This window comes from Salvelinus fontinalis, chromosome 19 (assembly GCF_029448725.1).
Source record: "Salvelinus fontinalis isolate EN_2023a chromosome 19, ASM2944872v1, whole genome shotgun sequence".
Taxonomy (NCBI): domain Eukaryota; kingdom Metazoa; phylum Chordata; class Actinopteri; order Salmoniformes; family Salmonidae; genus Salvelinus; species Salvelinus fontinalis.
Window position 1 is genome coordinate 19,207,609 of NC_074683.1, and position 18,927 is coordinate 19,226,535.

The 18,927-nt window shown below is 42.7% G+C and overlaps 1 protein-coding gene across 3 annotated transcripts in view; it reads right to left on the reverse strand.

The window, feature by feature from the left end:
* Nucleotides 1–18,927, reverse strand: part of LOC129816464 (melanophilin-like) — a 133,677-nt gene that overhangs the window by 78,793 nt on the left and 35,957 nt on the right. For all 3 annotated transcript variants that reach the window (XM_055870989.1, XM_055870988.1, XM_055870987.1), the window contains exon 3: nucleotides 8,031–8,252. In XM_055870989.1, coding sequence (XP_055726964.1) covers nucleotides 8,031–8,252 — 222 coding nt within the window. The remainder of the gene's footprint in view (nucleotides 1–8,030; nucleotides 8,253–18,927) is intronic.

Genomic DNA, 18,927 nt, shown 5'->3' on the forward strand with positions numbered 1-18,927 from the left:
TTAGTAAAATAATCATAAAAATACTCTTTCAAAATGCAGATGTTGATTTAGTTATGGATCCATAACAAATTACTATGGGAATAAATATCACTGAATTACAGAAATATTGGAACAAAGTTGTCTAATGAAGGCAAACAAATTGTTGCTTACTGGAAAATACTCTTTCAAACACACATGGTCACGTTGTACAGCGTCATTATGGCTATTAGCAGGGCTATATTTTGGCCTTTATAAAGATTATTTTTGCCTTTATTCAGATTACAATCGCTCACTGCCATTTTTTTGAAAACGAAATAATCTCCAATATATCATTATATATAGTCTTCCCGCTGTGGACGCCTATTTCAGCACCGTTTCACGCTGCTCTGAGACCAGCATGGAGAATCAAAAAAGTTCAATTATTCCATGATATTCTTAAGATATAAACTCAGCAAAAAAAGAAACGTCCCTTTGAGGACCCTGTTTTCAAAGATAATTCGTAAAAATCCAAATAACTTCACAGATCTTCATTGTAAAGGGTTTAAACACTGTTTCCCATGCTTGTTCAATGAACCATAAACAATTAATGAACATGCACCTGTGGAACAGTAATTAAGACACCAACAGCTTACAGACAGTAGGCAAATAAGGTCACAGTTATAAAAACTTAGGACACTAAAGAGTCCTTTCTACTGACTCTAAAAAACACCAAAAGAAAGATGCCCAGGGTCCCTGCTCATCTGCGTGAATGTGCCTTAGGCACGCTGCAAGGAGGCATGAGGACTGCAGATGTGGCCAGGGCAATAAATTGCAATGTCCGTACTGTGAAACGCCTAAGACAGCGCTAGAGCGAGACAGGACGGACAGCTGATCGCCCTCGCAGTGGCAGACCACGTGTAACAACACCTGCACAGGATTGGTACATCCGAACATCACACCTGTGGGACAGGTACAGAATGGCAACAACAACAACTGCCCGAGTTACACCACGAACGCACAATCCCTCCATCAGTGCTCAGACTGTCCGCAATAGGCTGAGAGATGCTGGACTGAGGGCTTGTAGGCCTGTTGTAAGGCAGGTCCTCACCAGACATCACCGGCAACAACGTCACCTATGGGCACAAACCCACCGTCGCTGGACCAGACAGGACTGGCAAAAAGTGCTCTTCACTGACGAGTCGCGGTTTTGTCTCACATGGGGTGATGGTCAGATTCACGTTTATCGTCGACGAAATTAGCGTTAGATTGATGCCTGTACTCTGGAGCGGGATCGATTTGGAGGTGCAGGGTTCGTCATGGTCTGGGGCTGTGTGCCACAGCATCATCGGACTGAGCTTGTTGTCATTGCAGGCCATCTCTACGCTGTACGTTACAGGGAAGACATCCTCCTCCCTCATGTGGTACCTTTCCTGCTGGCTCATCCTGACATGACCCTCCAGCATGACAATGCCACCAGCCATACTGCTCGTTCTGTGTGTGATTTCCTGCAAGACAGGAATGTCAGTGTTCTGCCATGGCCAGCAAAGAGCCCGGATCTCAATCCCATTGAGCACGTCTGGGACCTGTTGGATCGGAGGGTGAGTGCTAGGGCCATTCCCCCCAGAAATATCCGGGAACTTGCAGGTGCCTTGGTGGAAGAGTGGGGTAACATCTCACAGCAAGAATTGGCAAATCTGGTGCAGTCCTTGAGGAGGAGATGCACTGCAGTACTTAATGCAGCTGGTGGCCACACCAGATACTGACTGTTGCTTTTGATTTTGATCCCCCCTTTGTTCAGGGACACATTATTCTATTTATGTTAGTCACATGTCTGTGGTAGTTGTTCAGTTTATGTCTCAGTTGTTGAATCTTGTCATGTTCATACAAATGTTTACACATGTTAAGTTTGCTGAAAATAAAACGCAATTCACAGTGAGAGGACAATTATTGTGAGAGGACAATTATTGAACATGGGGTGAGACATTCTCATTAATTTGTAAATAAAGCCAGTTTGTTATTTAGGTTTTTCCATAAATAATATTTCTAACTTGATTATTTAGCAGATATCACTTGCTTATATTCAGTCAACACATAAAATCAACACGTTAAACTTTTTCTCGCTCACTCTAGGTTAAATGAAAACGAAATCTCCAAAATATCGATACTTTTTAAACAAAGCGATTATTATATTATTAATTCATTTAGAATTATATAAAATCCCCTTAGATATTCTCACAGATCCTAACAGAAAATGCCCCTTAGATATTAATTTAGAATCCTCCAATTCTCTAATTGTAATTATTGGTGAGTCACGTCATTTAAACATGATTTTTTTTAGATATACTGTAGGCCTACCATAGGCGAAATGAGTATTGGTTACACTACAATTAGGGTGTGGAAATGTTATGCCCCTTAGATATTCATTTAAAATCCTCCAATCCTCTTATGCTGTAGCCTACTCCCGACTGTCACGTTGTACAGCGTAATATTTTCCATTCCATCCTAACGGAAACCCTGAGGGTTTAGTTTTTCTCGGAATATAAACACCATAATATTAATCAAATTAATAAAGCCTAATTTCTTAAAATCAATCCCATGTACTATGTTATTACAAATGTTTATTTTTATTCTCTAGTAAAGCCAATATGGGAGACTATCAAATGCTTCTCAAAGTTGCCTTCTGGTGGTCAAACTAGCACTAACTTGCATTAACTTAAAAAATGGCTGACAATTAAATAACATGCCATAGAATGCTGCAGCAGCCCGCAAGGTGTGCTTTTAAAGGAGGAACCACTGAATGCATTAAATTCTTCTTGTCACGATTCCCGCCGAAGATGGTGCCTCTTCCCGTTCGGGCGGCGCTCGGCGGTCGTCGTCTCCGGCCTACTAGCTGCCACCGATCCCCTTTTCTGTTTCATTTAGTTTTGTCTGATTTGTTGCACCTGTTTTGTGTTTAGGTTCATTGTGGGCTATTTAAACCCAGTTGGCCCGCCGACTTTTGTGCGGGCTTGTTTTTCTGTTTGTGGTGTTCGTTATTTCTTGTGTCTGTTCCAAGTAGATTTTGTCCTGTTTGTTTTGGACTGTTTCTTGAAACGCCCTCGTATGTATGGTGTAGCCGTCTCACTGTATCTCTTTGGAATATTAAATCCACTTGCTTTTGAACTACCCTGCTCTCTGCACTTGACTCCTTCATCACCACTCTTGGAATTATGACACTTCTTTTATAATTTTATATTCTTTTATATTCTATATAACTTCTTGGTTGCCTGAAGCGGCCTGAGACCTTTCTCCAATTAGTTTTGGGGGTTGTAACAGACCAACATTTCTTTTTGATACTGTCGCAAAACTAACTAAAAAGCAGCATTCCCTTAGAGGGGATGGCTTTCACTTTAGCAGCAATACATTACGGACTCCTCTTTAAATCTGCATATTCCTCCAAAGCTCAGTTGTCCTGAGTCTGCACAACTCTGCCAGGACCTAGGATCAAGGGAGACACTCAAGTGTTTTAGTAATAAGTCTCTTGACACAATGATGAAAATAATCATGGCCTCTAAACCTTCAAGCTGCATACTGGACCTTATTCCAACTAAATTACTGAAAGAGCTGCTTCCTGTGCTTGGCCCTCCTATGTTGAACATAATAAATGGCTCTCTATACACCATATGTTTACCAAACTCACTAAAAGTGGCAGTAATAAAGCCTCTTGAAAAAATCCAAACCTTGACCCACAAAATATAAAAAACGTTCAGCCTATATCGAATTTCACATTCCTCTAAATAAAATTGAAAAAGCTGTTGCGCAGCAACACACTGCCTTCTTGAAGACAAACAATGTATACAAAACACTTCAGTCTGGTTTTAGACCCCATCATAGCACTGAGACTGCACTTGTGAAGGTGGTAAATTACCTTTTAATGGCGTCAGACCGAGGCTCTGCATCTGTCCTCGTGCTCCTAGACCTTAGTGCTGCTTTTGATACCATCGATTATCACGATCTTTTGCAGAGATTGGAAACCCAAATTGGTCTACACGGACAAGTTCTGGCCTGGTTTAGATATTATTTGTCGGAAAGATATCAGTTTGTCTCTGTGGATGGTTTGTCCTCTGACAAATCAACTGTACATTTTGGGGGTCCTCAAAGCTCCGTTTTAGGACCACTATTGTTTTCACTATATATTTTACCTCTTGGTGATGTCATTCGGAAACATAATGTTAACTTTCACTGCTATGCGGACGATACACAGCTGTACATTTTGATGAAACATGGTGAATCGCCAAAATTGCCTACCCTGGAAGCCTGCGTTTCAGACATAAGGAAGTGGATGGTGGCACATTTTCTACTTTTAAACTCGGACAAAACAGAGATGCTAGTTCTAGGTCCCAAGAAACAAAGGGATCTTCTGTTGAATCTAACAATTAATCTTGATGGTTGCACAGTTGTCTCAAATAAAACTAGTGAAGGACCTCGGGGTCTCTCTTTTGACAAACATATCAAGACTGTTTCAAGGACAGCTTTTTTTCCCATCTACGTAACATTGCAAAAATCAGGAACGTTCTGTCCAAAAATGATGCAGAAAAATGTATCCATGCTTTTGTCACTTCTAGGGTAGACTACTGCAATGCTCTACTTTCCAGCTACCCGGATAACGTAATAAATAAACTTCAGTTAGTGCTAAACACGGCTGCTAGAATCTTGACTAGAACCAAAACATTTGATCACATTACTCCAGTGCTAGCCTCTCTACACTGGCTTCCTGTTAAGGCTAGGGCTGATTTCAAGGTTTTACTGCTAAAATACAAAGCATTACATGGGCTTGCTCCTACCTATCTCTCCGATTTTGTCCTGCCGTACATACCTACACGTACGCTACGGTCACAAGACGCATGCCTCCTTATTGTCCCTAGAATTTCTAACAAACAGCTGGAGGCAGGGCTTTTTCCTATAGAGCTCCATTTTTATGGAATGGTCTGCCTATCCATTTGAGAGACGCAGACACGGTCTCAATCTTTAAGTCTTTATTGAAGACTCATCTCTTCAGTAGGTCCTATGATTGAGTGTAGTCTGGCCCAGGAGTGTGAAGGTGAACAGAAAGGCACTGGAGCAACGAACCGCCCTTGCTGTCTCTGCCTGGCCGGTTCCCCTCTCTCCACTGGGATTCTCTGCCTCAAATCCTATTACAGGGGCTGAGTCACTGGCTTACTGGTGCTCTTCCATGCAATCCCTAGGAGGGGTGCATCACTTGAGTGGGTTGAGTTACTGACGTGATCTTCCTGTCTGGGTTGGCGCCCCCCCTTGGTTTGTGCTGTGGTGGAGATCTTCGTGGTCTATACTCTGCCTTGTTTCAGGATGGTAGGTTGGTGGTAGCCCAGTAGTGGTGTGGGGGCTGTGCTTTAGCAAAGAGGGTGGGATTATATCCTACCTGTTTGGCCCTGTATGGGGGTATCGTCGGAAAGGGCAACCGGGTCTCCCGTATTTATGCTGCAATAGTTTGTGCCGGGGGGCTAGGGTCAGTCTGTTAAATCTGGAGAGTCTCTCTCTCTCTCTCTCTCTCTCTCTCAAACTAAATTTATTAAATAGTTTTTAGAAAATGTTTTTAATAAATGTAAAAAAAAAAAATGGGAAAAAGAAATACAGAAATATCTCAAACACATAATTTTTCACACCCTTGAGTCAATACATGTTAGAATTATCTTTAGCAGCGATTACATCTGGGAGTCTTTCTGGGTAAGTCTATTACAGCTTTCCACACCTGGATTGTACAATATTTGTACATTATTATTATACTTTATTTTCAAGCTCTGTCAACTTCAATGTCATCTTGGTAAGCAGTGAAAATTTGGTCCTGTGTTTTTGGTTATTGTCCTGTTGGAAGGTGAATTTGTCTTCTAGTGTCTGTTGGCAAGTAGACTGAACCAGGTTTTCCTTTAGGATTTTGCCTGTGCTTAGCTCTATTCTGTTTATATTCTTGTATTTTGTTTAGTCTTTGCAAATGGACTACATACAGTTGAAGTCGGAAGTTTACATACACTCAGGTTGGAGTCATTAAAACTAGTTTAAAATTGTAGACCTCCACAAGTCTGGTTCATCATTGGGAGCAATTTCCAAACGCCTGAAAGTACCACGGTCACCTGTACAAACAATAGTACGCAAGTATAAACACCATGGGACCACACATCTGTCATACAGCTCAGGAAGGAGACACGTTCTGTCTCCTAGAGATGAATGTACATTGGTGCAAAAAGTACAAATCAATCACAGAACAACAGCAAAGGACCTTGTGAAGATGCTGGAGGAAGCAGGTACAAAAGTATCTATATCTACAGTAAAACAAGTCCTATATCGACATAACCTGCAAGGAAGAAGCCACTGCTCCAAAACCACTATTAAAAAGCCAGACTCCGTTTTTTCAACTGCACATGGGGACAAAGATCGTGCTTTTTGGAGAAATGTCATCTGGTCTGATGAAACAAAAATAGAACTGTTTGGCCATAATGACCATCGTTATGTTTGGAGGAAAAAGGGGAAGGCTTGCAAGCCGAAGAACACCATCCAAACCTTGAAGCACGGGGGTGGCAGCATCATGTTGTGGGGGTGCTTTGCTGCAGGAGGAACTGGTGCACTTCACAAAAACCGATGGTATCATGAAGAAGTAAAGTTATGTGGATATATTGATGCGCCAGCAAGGAGGCCTACAAACCTGACTCAGTTATACCAGCTCTGTCAGGAGGAATGGGCCAAAATTCACCCAACTTATTGTGGGAAGCTTGTGGAAGGCTACCCAAAAGGCAATGCTACCAAATACTAATTGAGTGTATGTAAACTTCTGACCCACTGGGAATGTGATGAAAGAAATAAAATATGAAATAAATCATTCTCTCCACTATTATTCTGACATTTCACATTCTTAAAATAAAGTGGTGATCCCAACTGACCTAAGACAGGAAATTGTTACTAGGATTAAATGTCAGGAATTGTGAAAAACTGATTTTAAATGTATTTGGCTAAGGTGTATGTAAACTTCCGACTTCAACTGTATAAGTCACCACCATGCTTGAAATTATGAAGTGTGGTACTCAGTGATGTGTTGTGTTGGATTTGCCACAAGCATAATGTTTTTACTTTAGTGCCTTATTGCAAACAGGATGCATGTTTTGGAATATTTTTATTCTTTACAGGCTTCCTTCTTTTCACGCTGTCATTTAGGTTAGTTTTGGGGAGTAACTACAATGTTGTTGATCCATCATCAGTTTTCTCCTATCACAGCTATTCAACTCCGTAACTGTTTTAAAGTCACCATTGGCCTCATGGTGAAATCCCTGAGTGGTGTCCTTCCTCTCCGGCAACTGAGTTAGGAAGGACGTCTGAATCTTTGTAGTGACTGTGTGTATTGATACGCCATCCAACCTGTAAATAATAACTTCACCATGCTTGAAGGGATATTCAATGTCTGCTTCTTTATTTTCACCCATCTTACCAATAGGTGCCCCTCTTTGCGAGGAATTGGAAAACCTCCCTGGTCTTTGTAGTTGAATCTGTGTTTGAAATTCACTGCTCAACTGAGGGACCTTACAGATAGTTGTGTATGCGGGTCACAGAGATGAGGTAGTTATTAAAAAATCATGGTAAACACTATTACACAGAGTTAGTCCATGCAGACAGATTATTACGTGACTTGTTAAACAAATGTGTACTCCTGACCTTATTTAGGTTTGCCATTTCAAAGGGGTGGAATAATTATTGACACGAGACATTTCAGCTTTTCATTTTCAATTAATTTCAAGAAAATTCTACAAACAATCCATTTTAAATTCAGACTGTAAAACAACAACATGTGGAAAAAAGTCAAGGCATGTGGATACTTTCTGAAGGCACTATATAGTAGCATTACAGTTGTTGTGCTAATGTCCTAACCTTTAGCATGTTTCTTCAGTTCCCCTGGTCATACGGCAGGGGTCGCACACCCGGCTGACATACTTTTTGTTGTAGAGGCTTCAGGCCCTAGCATGTCAGGATATATTCGCGTGAAGGTTGTTCTACCGAGATGCTAGCGTCAGTACGTTTCTCCAGCTCACCTGGACATGTGGCAGGGGTCGCATACCCATCCGCACTCCTTCTTGTTGTAGCGGCTGCAGGCCTTGCAGGCGTACAGCTGGCAGTCCAGACACTGGCGCTTGCTGTTGACCAGGAACTTGAAGGGCTGCAAGCAGCGGATGCAGTGGGACTCTGTCAGGCTGGTCCCAGTTCCCAGCAGCTCTCTCTTGGTGTCCTCCTTCTCTAGCTGCGTCTTTAGCTCCCTGCAAAATACACAAGGATGGATGGATAAATTGATTGACAGAGAAATATAAACAGAAGATGATGGATAGCTTGGCAGAGAGGCTATAGTGCAGAGATTATCAACTACAATCAGCCGAGGGCTGATTTTTTTCTTGAGAGGATGGTCAGTGGGACAGAAAATAGTTACAAATAATTTGTAGACTGCAAATTGACCGCAAGAAGCCCAAACAGATATAATATTGGACTAAAACAGAATAATTTCAAACCTTGCTTGAATTTGTATACAATCACATAGAATGAGTATACCAAACATTAGGCACAATTTCCTCATTTTGAGCTGCACCACCGCTTTTGGCCTCAGAACAGCTTCAATTTGTCGGGGCATGGACTCTACAAGGTGTGGAAAGCATTCTACAGCTGGGCACTGGGACAGGAATGCTCGCCGATTTTGACTCCAATGCTCCCCATAGTTGTGTCCAGTTGGCTGGATGTCCTTTGGGTGATGCACCATTCTTGATACACCCAGGAATCTGTTGAGCGTGAAAACCCCAGCAGCGGTGCAGTTCTTGACACAAACCGGTGTACCTGGTAGCTACTACCATACCCCGTTCAAAGGCACTTAAATACTTTGTCTTGCGCATTCACCCTCTGAATGGCACACATTCAAAATCCATGTCTCAATTGTTTCCAGGCTTAAAAATCCTTGTTTAACTTGTCTACTCCCCTTCATCTACACTAATTGAAGTGGATCTAACAAGTGACATCAATAAGGGATCATAGGTTGCACCCCCCCCAAAAAAGCTAGATTTTTTTTGTCTCAGAAAACTTAGGGGGCCAAATAAAATCACATACGGGACAAATTCACAGTTGGGGAACCCTGCTGTAGTGGATGGATGGATGGATAGACAGACAGAAGTAAAGACAGAAGAATGGACATATGAAAAGAAAAATTGACAGTAGATAGGACAGACAGTAGATTGATTATTCTATACCAGTCACAGGAGTTGAAGACAATGGCCCAATTTTTATGTAAGCCTGCAATCAGTCCCTTTCCTATCCTGTAATATGTTCAGTGATGGACCAAGGCATGCGTATCCTTGGGCTATCCAAAGTAATGAAGGGCCACTGGTATATTCTCTACCACATCACCGGATTCCTGACGCAAGCTCTGGACAATTACACCGTATCATCACAGCTAGCTAGCTGCAACCGAGTGGCTACTACTGGCTAACACCACTGTCCCGAAGCAAGCACCAGTTAGCCTTGAGCTAGCCTCGAGCTAGGCCCATCTGCCGGCTAGCTGAAGAGCTAGCGCTAGCGCCACTGCGCCAGACCCCCTCCGTCTGAGCAGACCACCCCCCGGGCTACTAACTTTATACGCCGCGTGCTAGCTTAGTGGAGGCCTCCTCTGCTCCATCTACGGCTGCCCCCTGGACACTATGATCACTTGGCTACATAGCTGATGCATGCTTGACTGTCCATTAACTCACGGTACTCCATTCTGTTTATTTGTGTTTTACCTGTCGGCTCTGTGCTTTAACTCAGGATCTGTGTGTAGTTAATCCGACCCTCTCTGCCTAGTCGTCGCCATTTTTACCTGTTGTTGCTGTGTTAGACTAACACCCTGTTATTGCTGCTGTTATCTTACCTGTTGTTTTAGCTAGCTCTCCCAATCAAGACCTGCAATCACTTTATGCCTTATTGTATGTCTCTCTCAAATATCAATATGCCTTGCATACTGTTGTTCAGGCTAGTTTTCATTATCATTGTTTTGGTTTGCAATGGACCCTGTAGTTCCACTCTCCGTACCTCTGATACCCCCTTTGTCCCACCCCCCACACATGCGGTGACCTCACCCATTGAGACCAGCATGTCCAGAGATACAACCTCTCTTATCATCACCCAGTGCCTGGGCTTGCCTCCGCTGTACCCGCGCCCCTCCATACCCCTGTCTGCACATTATGCCCAGAATCTATTCTACCACGCCCATAAATCTGCTCCTTTTATTCTTTGTCCCAAACGCTCTAGGCGACCAGTTTTGATAGCCTTTAGCCGCACCCTCATCCTACTACTCCTCTGTTCCTCGGGTGATGTGGAGGTAAACCCAGGCCCTGCATGTCCCCAGTCACCCTCATTTGTTGACTTCTGCGATCGAAAAAGCCTTGGCCTCATGCATGTCAACATCAGAAGCCTCCTCCCTAAGTTTGCCTTACTCACCGCTTTAGCACACTCTGCCAATCCTGATGTCCTTGCCGTGTCCGAATCCTGGCTTAGGAAGGCCACCAAAAATTCTGAGATTTCCATACCCAACTATAACACTTTCCGTCAAGATAGAACTGCCAAAGGGGGAGGAGTTGCAATCTACTGCAGAGATAGCCTGCAAAGTTCTGTCATACTTTCCAGGTCTATGCCCAAACAGTTCGAACTTCTAATTTTAAAAATTAATCTCTCCAGAAATAAGTCTCTCACCGTTGCCGCCTGCTACCGACCCCCCTCAGCTCCCAGCTGTGCCCTGGACACCATCTGTGAATTGATCGCTCCCCATCTAGCTTCAGAGTTTGTTCTGTTAGGTGACCTAAACTGGGATATGCTTAACACCCCGGCAGTCCTACAATCCAAGCTTGATGCCCTCAATCTCACACAAATCATCAAGGAACCCACCAGGTACAACCCTAAATCCGTAAACATGGGCACCCTAATAGACATTATCCTGACCAACCTGCCCTCCAAATACACCTCTGCTGTCTTCAATCAAGATCTCAGCGATCACTGCCTCATTGCCTGTATCCGCCACGGGTCCGCGGTCAAACGACCACCCCTCATCACTGTCAAACGCTCCCTAAAACACTTCTGCGAGCAGGCCTTTCTAATCGACCTGGCCCGGGTACCCTGGAAGGATATTGACCTCATCCCGTCAGTTGAGGATGCCTGGTCATTCTTTAAATGTTACTTCCTCACCATATTAGACAAGCATGCTCCGTTCAAAAAATGCAGAACCAAAAACAGATATAGCCCTTGGTTCACTCCTGACCTGACTGCCCTCGACCAGCACAAAAACATCCTGTGGCGAACTGCAATAGCATCGAAGAGCCCCCGCGATATGCAACTGTTCAGGGAAGTCAGGAACCAATACACGCAGTCAGTCAGGAAAGCAAAGGCCAGCTTTTTCAAGCAGAAATTCGCATCCTGTAGCTCTAACTCCAAAAAGTTCTGGGATACTGTAAAGTCCATGGAGAACAAGAGCACCTCCTCCCAGCTGCCCACTGCACTGAGGCTAGGTAACACGGTCACCACCGATAAATCCGTGATAATCGAAGACTTCAACAAGCATTTCTCAATGGCTGGCCATGCCTTCCTCCTGGCGACTCCAACCTTGGCCAACAGCCCCGCCCCCCCCGCTGCTACTCGCCCAAGCCTCCCCAGCTTCTCCTTTACCCAAATCCAGATAGCAGATGTTCTGAAAGAGCTGGAAAACCTGGACCCATACAAATCAGCTGGGCTTGACAATCTGGACCCCCTATTCCTGAAACTGTCCGCCGCCATTGTCGCACCCCCTATTACCAGCCTGTTCAACCTCTCCTTCGTATCATCTGAGATCCCCAAGGATTGGAAAGCTGCCGCGGTCATCCCCCTCTTCAAAGGGGGAGACACCCTGGACCCAAACTGTTACAGACCTATATCCATCCTGCCCTGCCTATCTAAGGTCTTCGAAAGCCAAGTCAACAAACAGATCACTGACCATCTCGAATCCCACCGTACCTTCTCCGCTGTGCAATCCGGTTTCCGAGCCGGTCACGGGTGCACCTCAGCCACGCTCAAGGTACTAAACGACATCATAACCGCCATCGATAAAAGACATTACTGTGCAGCCGTCTTCATCGACCTGGCCAAGGCTTTCGACTCTGTCAATCACCATATTCTTATCGGCAGACTCGGTAGCCTCGGTTTTTCTAATGACTGCCTTGCCTGGTTCACCAACTACTTTGCAGACAGAGTTCAGTGTGTCAAATCGGAGGGCATGTTGTCCGGTCCTCTGGCAGTCTCTATGGGGGTACCACAGGGTTCAATTCTCGGGCCGACTCTTTTCTCTGTATACATCAATGATGTTGCTCTTGCTGCGGGCGATTCCCTGATCCACCTCTACGCAGACGACACCATTCTATATACTTCCGGCCCTTCCTTGGACACTGTGCTATCTAACCTCCAAACGAGCTTCAATGCCATACAACACTCCTTCCGTGGCCTCCAACTGCTCTTAAACGCTAGTAAAACCAAATGCATGCTTTTCAACCGTTCGCTGCCTGCACCCGCACGCCCGTCTAGCATCACCACCCTGGACGGTTCCGACCTAGAATATGTGGACATCTATAAGTACCTAGGTGTCTGGCTAGACTGCAAACTCTCCTTCCAGACTCATATCAAACATCTCCAATCCAAAATCAAATCAAGAATCGGCTTTCTATTCCGCAACAAAGCCTCCTTCACTCACGCCGCCAAACTTACCCTAGTAAAACTGACTATCCTACCGATCCTCGACTTCGGCGATGTCATCTACAAAATAGCTTCCAACACTCTACTCAGCAAACTGGACGCAGTTTATCACAGTGCCATTCGTTTTGTTACTAAAGCACCTTATACGACCCACCACTGCGACCTGTATGCCCTAGTCGGCTGGCCCTCGCTACATGTTCGTCGTCAGACCCACTGGCTCCAGGTCATCTACAAGGCTATGCTAGGTAAAGTGCCGCCTTATCTCAGTTCACTGGTCACGATGGCTACACCCACCCGCAGCACGCGCTCCAGCAGGTGTATCTCACTGATCATCCCTAAAGCTAAAACCTCATTTGGACGCCTTTCCTTCCAGTTCTCTGCTGCCTGCGACTGGAACGAATTGCAAAAATCTCTGAAGTTGGAGACTTTTATCTCCCTCAACAACTTTAAAAATCTGCTATCCGTGCAGCTAACCGATCGCTGCAGCTGTACATAGTCCATCTGTAAACTACCCACCCAATTTACCTACCTCACCCCCCATACTGCTTTTATTTATTTACTTTTCTGCTCTTTTGCACACCAGTATCTCTTCTTGCACATGTTCATCTGATGATTTATCACTCCAGTGTTAATCTGCTAAATTGTAATTATTCGATTTATTGCCTACCTCATGCCTTTTGCACACATTGTATATAGATTCTCTTTTTTCTACCATGTTATTGACTTGTTTATTGTTTACTCCATGTGTAACTCTGTGTTGTCTGTTCACACTGCTATGCTTTATCTTGGCCAGGTCGCAGTTGCAAATGAGAACTTGTTCTCAACTAGCCTACCTGGTTAAATAAAGGTGAAATAAAAAATAAATAAAAAAATCTATAAAGGCTTTATATGAAGCCCGAGAGACACGGCTCACATCTGTGGTTACATATATTTTACATAAGCTGCAAACATGGCCCCGGGAAATAAGTCTGTGAGGCCATGTGAGCCATCTCATAAACAGCAACATGACTAGCCCAAAGGCTAAAATGCTATCACTTTGCAGATGGAAACCGAAGCATTATTGCTTCCTTTAAGCGGTACCATATGTTTAGTTTTTTTTAGCCAAATATCAAAGCCTTGCTTGCTTGTAACCATAAAAGACAAACGTAACATATTTACAATCCATGGTAAGGGAATGGTAAATGTCATAATGTGCTTCTTGAGTGAAAACGGACTTTTAGCTCGAACTTGTAGGCTTATGCTACGTGTCAATCTGCATTAAGCCGATTCGTTCACAACTGGCTGGTGGCTGCATTGGAGTTCTCGGTATAAGCTGGAATCATGGAGGTTTTAAACTCAGCAGATTGTGGGTTCTCCAACCTGGGGAAAGTCTAAATCCCTGCCACAACTAAACCCCTGCATATCAAATGTCAACTGCTAACCTTATGAGACAACAGGTAATAAGAGAGAACTAGATATATACGCGGCATCAGAGGTAGACATGGAGAAGGCTAACAATTAAATTTTCTATTTTCCACATCAAAACAAGTGATTTTGGGGGGCTGAATGAGGGTAATTTGAGCCAGTTGAAACTGGATTCCCTCGTCTGTCTCTCGCATTGTGGTGGATTGCAGAAAGTACTTGGTGGCCATCTTGGCCGTTTCTGAGGCATGCTAATCCAATAGTATGTGTCAGTAATAACGCACAACATGCATATTGAAACAGTACCTTAACTGCACTGGACTTGTAGAGTTAGTAGAGCCTGACAGAAACATTCTAACATTGGACATAGAGTTGAAGTTGGAAGTTAACATACACCTTAGCCAAATACATTTAAACTCAGTTTTTCACAATTCCTGACATTTAATCCTAGTAAACATTCCCTGTCTTAGGTCAGTTAGGACCACAACTTTATTTTAAGAATTTGAAATGTCAAAATAATTGTAGAGAGAATGATTTATTTCAGCTTTTATTTCTTTCATCACATTCCCAGTGGGTCAGAAGTTTACATATACTCAATTAGTATTTGGTAGCATTGCCTTTAAATTGTTTAACTTGGGTCAAACGTTTTGTGTAGCCTTCCACAAGCTTCCCAAAATAAGTTGTGTGCATTTTGGCCCATTCCTCTTGACAGAGCTGGTGTAACTGAGTCAGGTTTGTAGGCCTCCTTGCTCGCACACAATTTTTCAGTTCTGCCCACAAATTTTCTATAGGTTTGAGGTCAGGGCTTTGTGATTGCCACTACAATACCTTGCCTTTGTTGTCCGTAAGCCATTTTGCCACAACTTTGGAAGTATGCTTGGAGTCATTGTCCGTTTGGAAGACCCAATTGCGACCAAGCTTTAACTTCCTGACTGATGTCTTGAGATGTTGCTTCAATATATCCACATAATTTTACTTCCTCATGATGCCATCTATTTTGTGAAGTGCACCAGTCCCTCCTGCAGCAAAGCACCCACACAACCTTATGCTGCCACCCCCGTGTTTCACGGTTGGGATGGTGTTCTTCGGCTTGCAAGCTTCCCCCTTTTTCCTCCAAACATAATGATGGTCATTATGGCCAAACGGTTATATTTTTGTTTCATCAGACCAGATTACATTTCTCCAAAAAGTATGATCTTTGTCCCCATGTGCAGTTGCAAACCGTAGTCTGGCTTTTTTATGGCGGTTTTCGAGCAGTGGCTTCTTTCTTGCTGTGCGGCCTTTCAGGTTATGTCTATATAGGACTCGTTTCACTGTGGACAGACCTGTTTCCTCCAGCATCTTCACAAGGTCCTTTGCTGTTGTTCTGGGATTGATTTGCACTTTTTGCACCAAAGTATGTTCATCTCTAGGACACAGAACGCGTCTCCTTTCTGAGTGGAATGGCAGCTGCGTGGTCCCATGGTGTTTATACTTGCATACTATTGTTTGTACAGATGAACGTGGTTCCTTCAGGCGTTTGGAAATTGCTCCCAAGGATGAACCAGACTTGTGGAGGTCTACAATTTTTTTTTCTGAGGTCTTGGCTGATTTCTTTTGATTTTCCCATGATGTCAAGCAAAGAGGCACTAAGTTTGAAGGTTAGGCCTTGAAATACATCCACAGCTACACCTCCAATTGACTCAAATGTTGTCAATTAGCCTATCAGAAGCTTCTAAAGTATTACATAATTTTCTGGAATTTTCCAAGCTGTTTAAAGGCACAGTCAACTTAGTATATGTAAACATCTGACCCACTGGAATTGTGATAGAGTGAATTATAAGTGAAATAATCTGTCTGTAAACAATTGTTGTAAAAATGACTTGTGTCATGTACAAAATAGATGTCCTAACCGACTTGCCAAAACTATAGTTTGTTAACAAAAAATTTGTGGAGTGGTTGAAAAATGAGTTTTAATGACTACAACCTTAGTGCATGTAAACTTCCGACTTCAACTGTACATTAAATAAACTCAAATTGTCCTTGATCTCAAGGACCCAATAATACATACAGCTGGAAGCGTTGCTCTTATAAGGTGATATCATGATGTTCCCCTGAACTATTAGAATACAGAGAGGCAGACTTGCAACACCCCTAAGCAAAACATTTTTTTTGTGGTAATTATTAGGATCCCATTAAGCAGCTACTCTTCCTGGGGTCCACAAAAAACATGAATAGACAAGAACAGAACTACAACTAAAACAAATGTCACACAAAGCCTACATATCAATACATACATAGAAAATACAGTATCTAGGTCAAATAGGGGAGACTCATTGTGCTGTGAGCTGTTGCTATTTGGTTTGTTTTTTACAGACAGGACTACCAATTTGTTTGTTCCAGAATGAGGGTAGGAAAATTCTTGGAGGCAGACATGACACGGTTTAACTGTGCTTAGACCCTATATTTACTGTAAATTGTAATTAAGACAGAGATGATATAAAATAGCATACCACTCAACTCAACCACTTCAGTGCGTTATTAGAGGATAAAATCAATAATGTAAGACTAATACATGTTGTCTTAATAACACATGGAACCCAGAGAAGGGAGACATAACTTGCTTTACAATGTCCAGCAAATATATTGACATCATATAAACACTGAATGTGTACATCAAAGAAATCGTACATAAAATGCAAACGCTTAAACTGTATACAGTAGATGCCACAAATGCAATAATTTACAAGGTTTAGAAACAAGTAGGGTGAATTCATATATATCAGGTCTTCACATTCAAATTGCTGCAAAGAAACCACTGCCAAGGGACACCAATAATAAGAAGAGACATACTTGGGCCAAGAAACAAGAGCACTGGACATTAGACCGGTGGAAATCTGTCCTTTGGTCTGATGAGTCCAAATTTGAGATTTTTGGTTGTCTTTGTGAGACGCAGTAGATGAACAGATTATCTCTGCATGTGTGGTTCCCACCGTGAAGCATGGAGGAGGTGGTGTGATGGTGTGGGGGTTCTTTGCTGGTGACACTGTCTGATTTATTTAGAATTCAAGGCACACTTAACCAGCATGGCTACCACAGGATACTGCAGTGATACGCCATCCCATCTGGTTTGCATTTAGTGGGACTATCATTTGTTTTTCAACAGGACAATGACCCAAAACACCTTCAGGCTGTGTTAGGGCTATTTGACCAAGAATGAGAATGATGGTGTTCTGCATCAGATGACCTGACCTCCACAATCACCTGACTTCAATTGACTTTTTTACAATCGCTTTTCCAATTGACATGGTTTGGGATGAGTTGGACCGCAGAGTGAAGGATAAGCAGCCAACGAGTGCTCAGTATATGTGGGAACTCATTCAAGACTGTTGGAAAAGCGTTCCAGGTGAAGCTGGTTGAGAGAATGCCAAGAGTGTGCAAAGCTGTCATCAAGGCAAAGGGTGGTTACTTTGAAGAATCTCAAATATAAAATATATTTTGTTTAAAACTTTTTTGGTTACTACATGATTACATATGTGTTAGTTCATAGTTTTGATGTCTTCACTATTATTCTTCAATGTAGAAAATTGTGAAAATAAAGAAAAAACATTGAATGCGTAGGTGTGTCCAAACTTTTGACGGGTATTGTATATCTCACTAGGTCAGGATTTTTAAGCCTCCATACAGTGCCTTCGGAAAGGTTTCAGACCCCTTCACTTTTTCGACATTTTGTTAAGTTACTGGCTTATCCTAAAATGGGTTAAATAAAATAAAAAATCATCAGCAAGTCCAGCCAGAGCCTGGACTTGAACATCTCTGGAGAGACTTGAAAATAGCTGTAAAAACATTTTTTTAAATCAATTTTAGAATAAGGCTGCAACCTAACAACATGTGGAAAAAGTCAAGGGGTCTGAATACTTTCCGAAGGCACTAGTTCTAATGTGTTCATGATATTTGTAATTTCCTTAATTGCATGATGGTGATAGTTTTTAGTGTGATTTCCTTTACTGTCCATTGTGGTACTTAAAACCGTATTATAATCTTCCACCATAATAATTGAGTAATTTGTTGCTTGTGAGCTCAATAGATTACTATATAGATATTTTCTAAGAATTGTGGATCATCATTATTTGGACCATATAGATGAATTAGCCAAATCTGTTTTTGGTCCAATAGCATATTTAAAAGGATCCACCTTCCTTTGAGGATCCGTTTGGACAGTTTGCCCTGGCATGAGTTGAACACAGCCAATCCAACAGTTTCTGAAAAGTTTTTACTTCCTGAGATCTGTTTGAAATGTTTTTTTTAAGTAGTTCCTTTCTCAGATTTGTATTCAAATCGTTTTTTTAAAAAGTAGTTACTTTCTGAGATCGGTAGTCAAATAGTAGTAGTCACCTCCAAAGTAAATATTTGTTCTCACAATTAAAAAAAAACTAGAGCTATCCCAGGTCTGCAAGGTTCTGAACCTTTCGCTGAATACACCCCTGGTTAACAGACTCATGCCATGATATGGGGTCATGCTTTTCGAACTGTGCACAGTTCTCAGGAGTCAGAATAGGAAGGCTACTGCTTAATAGCTATGCCCGGTCAGCAAGATGGGGCCTCAGAGATACAGCAGTACAGCTGTGAGGCATTGGCAATGGGATATAAAATGTATATCTGTTAAATCTGTCCTCTGAAAGCCCAAATCCCAGGGGCTTGGTATATATCCTGTGCCTTCCTGATTTGAATAGCGAGGATATCCGAACCATGGGCAAAGTCTTAGCTAGTTGCATTGAGGCGTGTGGCAGCATCGTCTCTCAAGGTTCCATTCATGACCCCTCT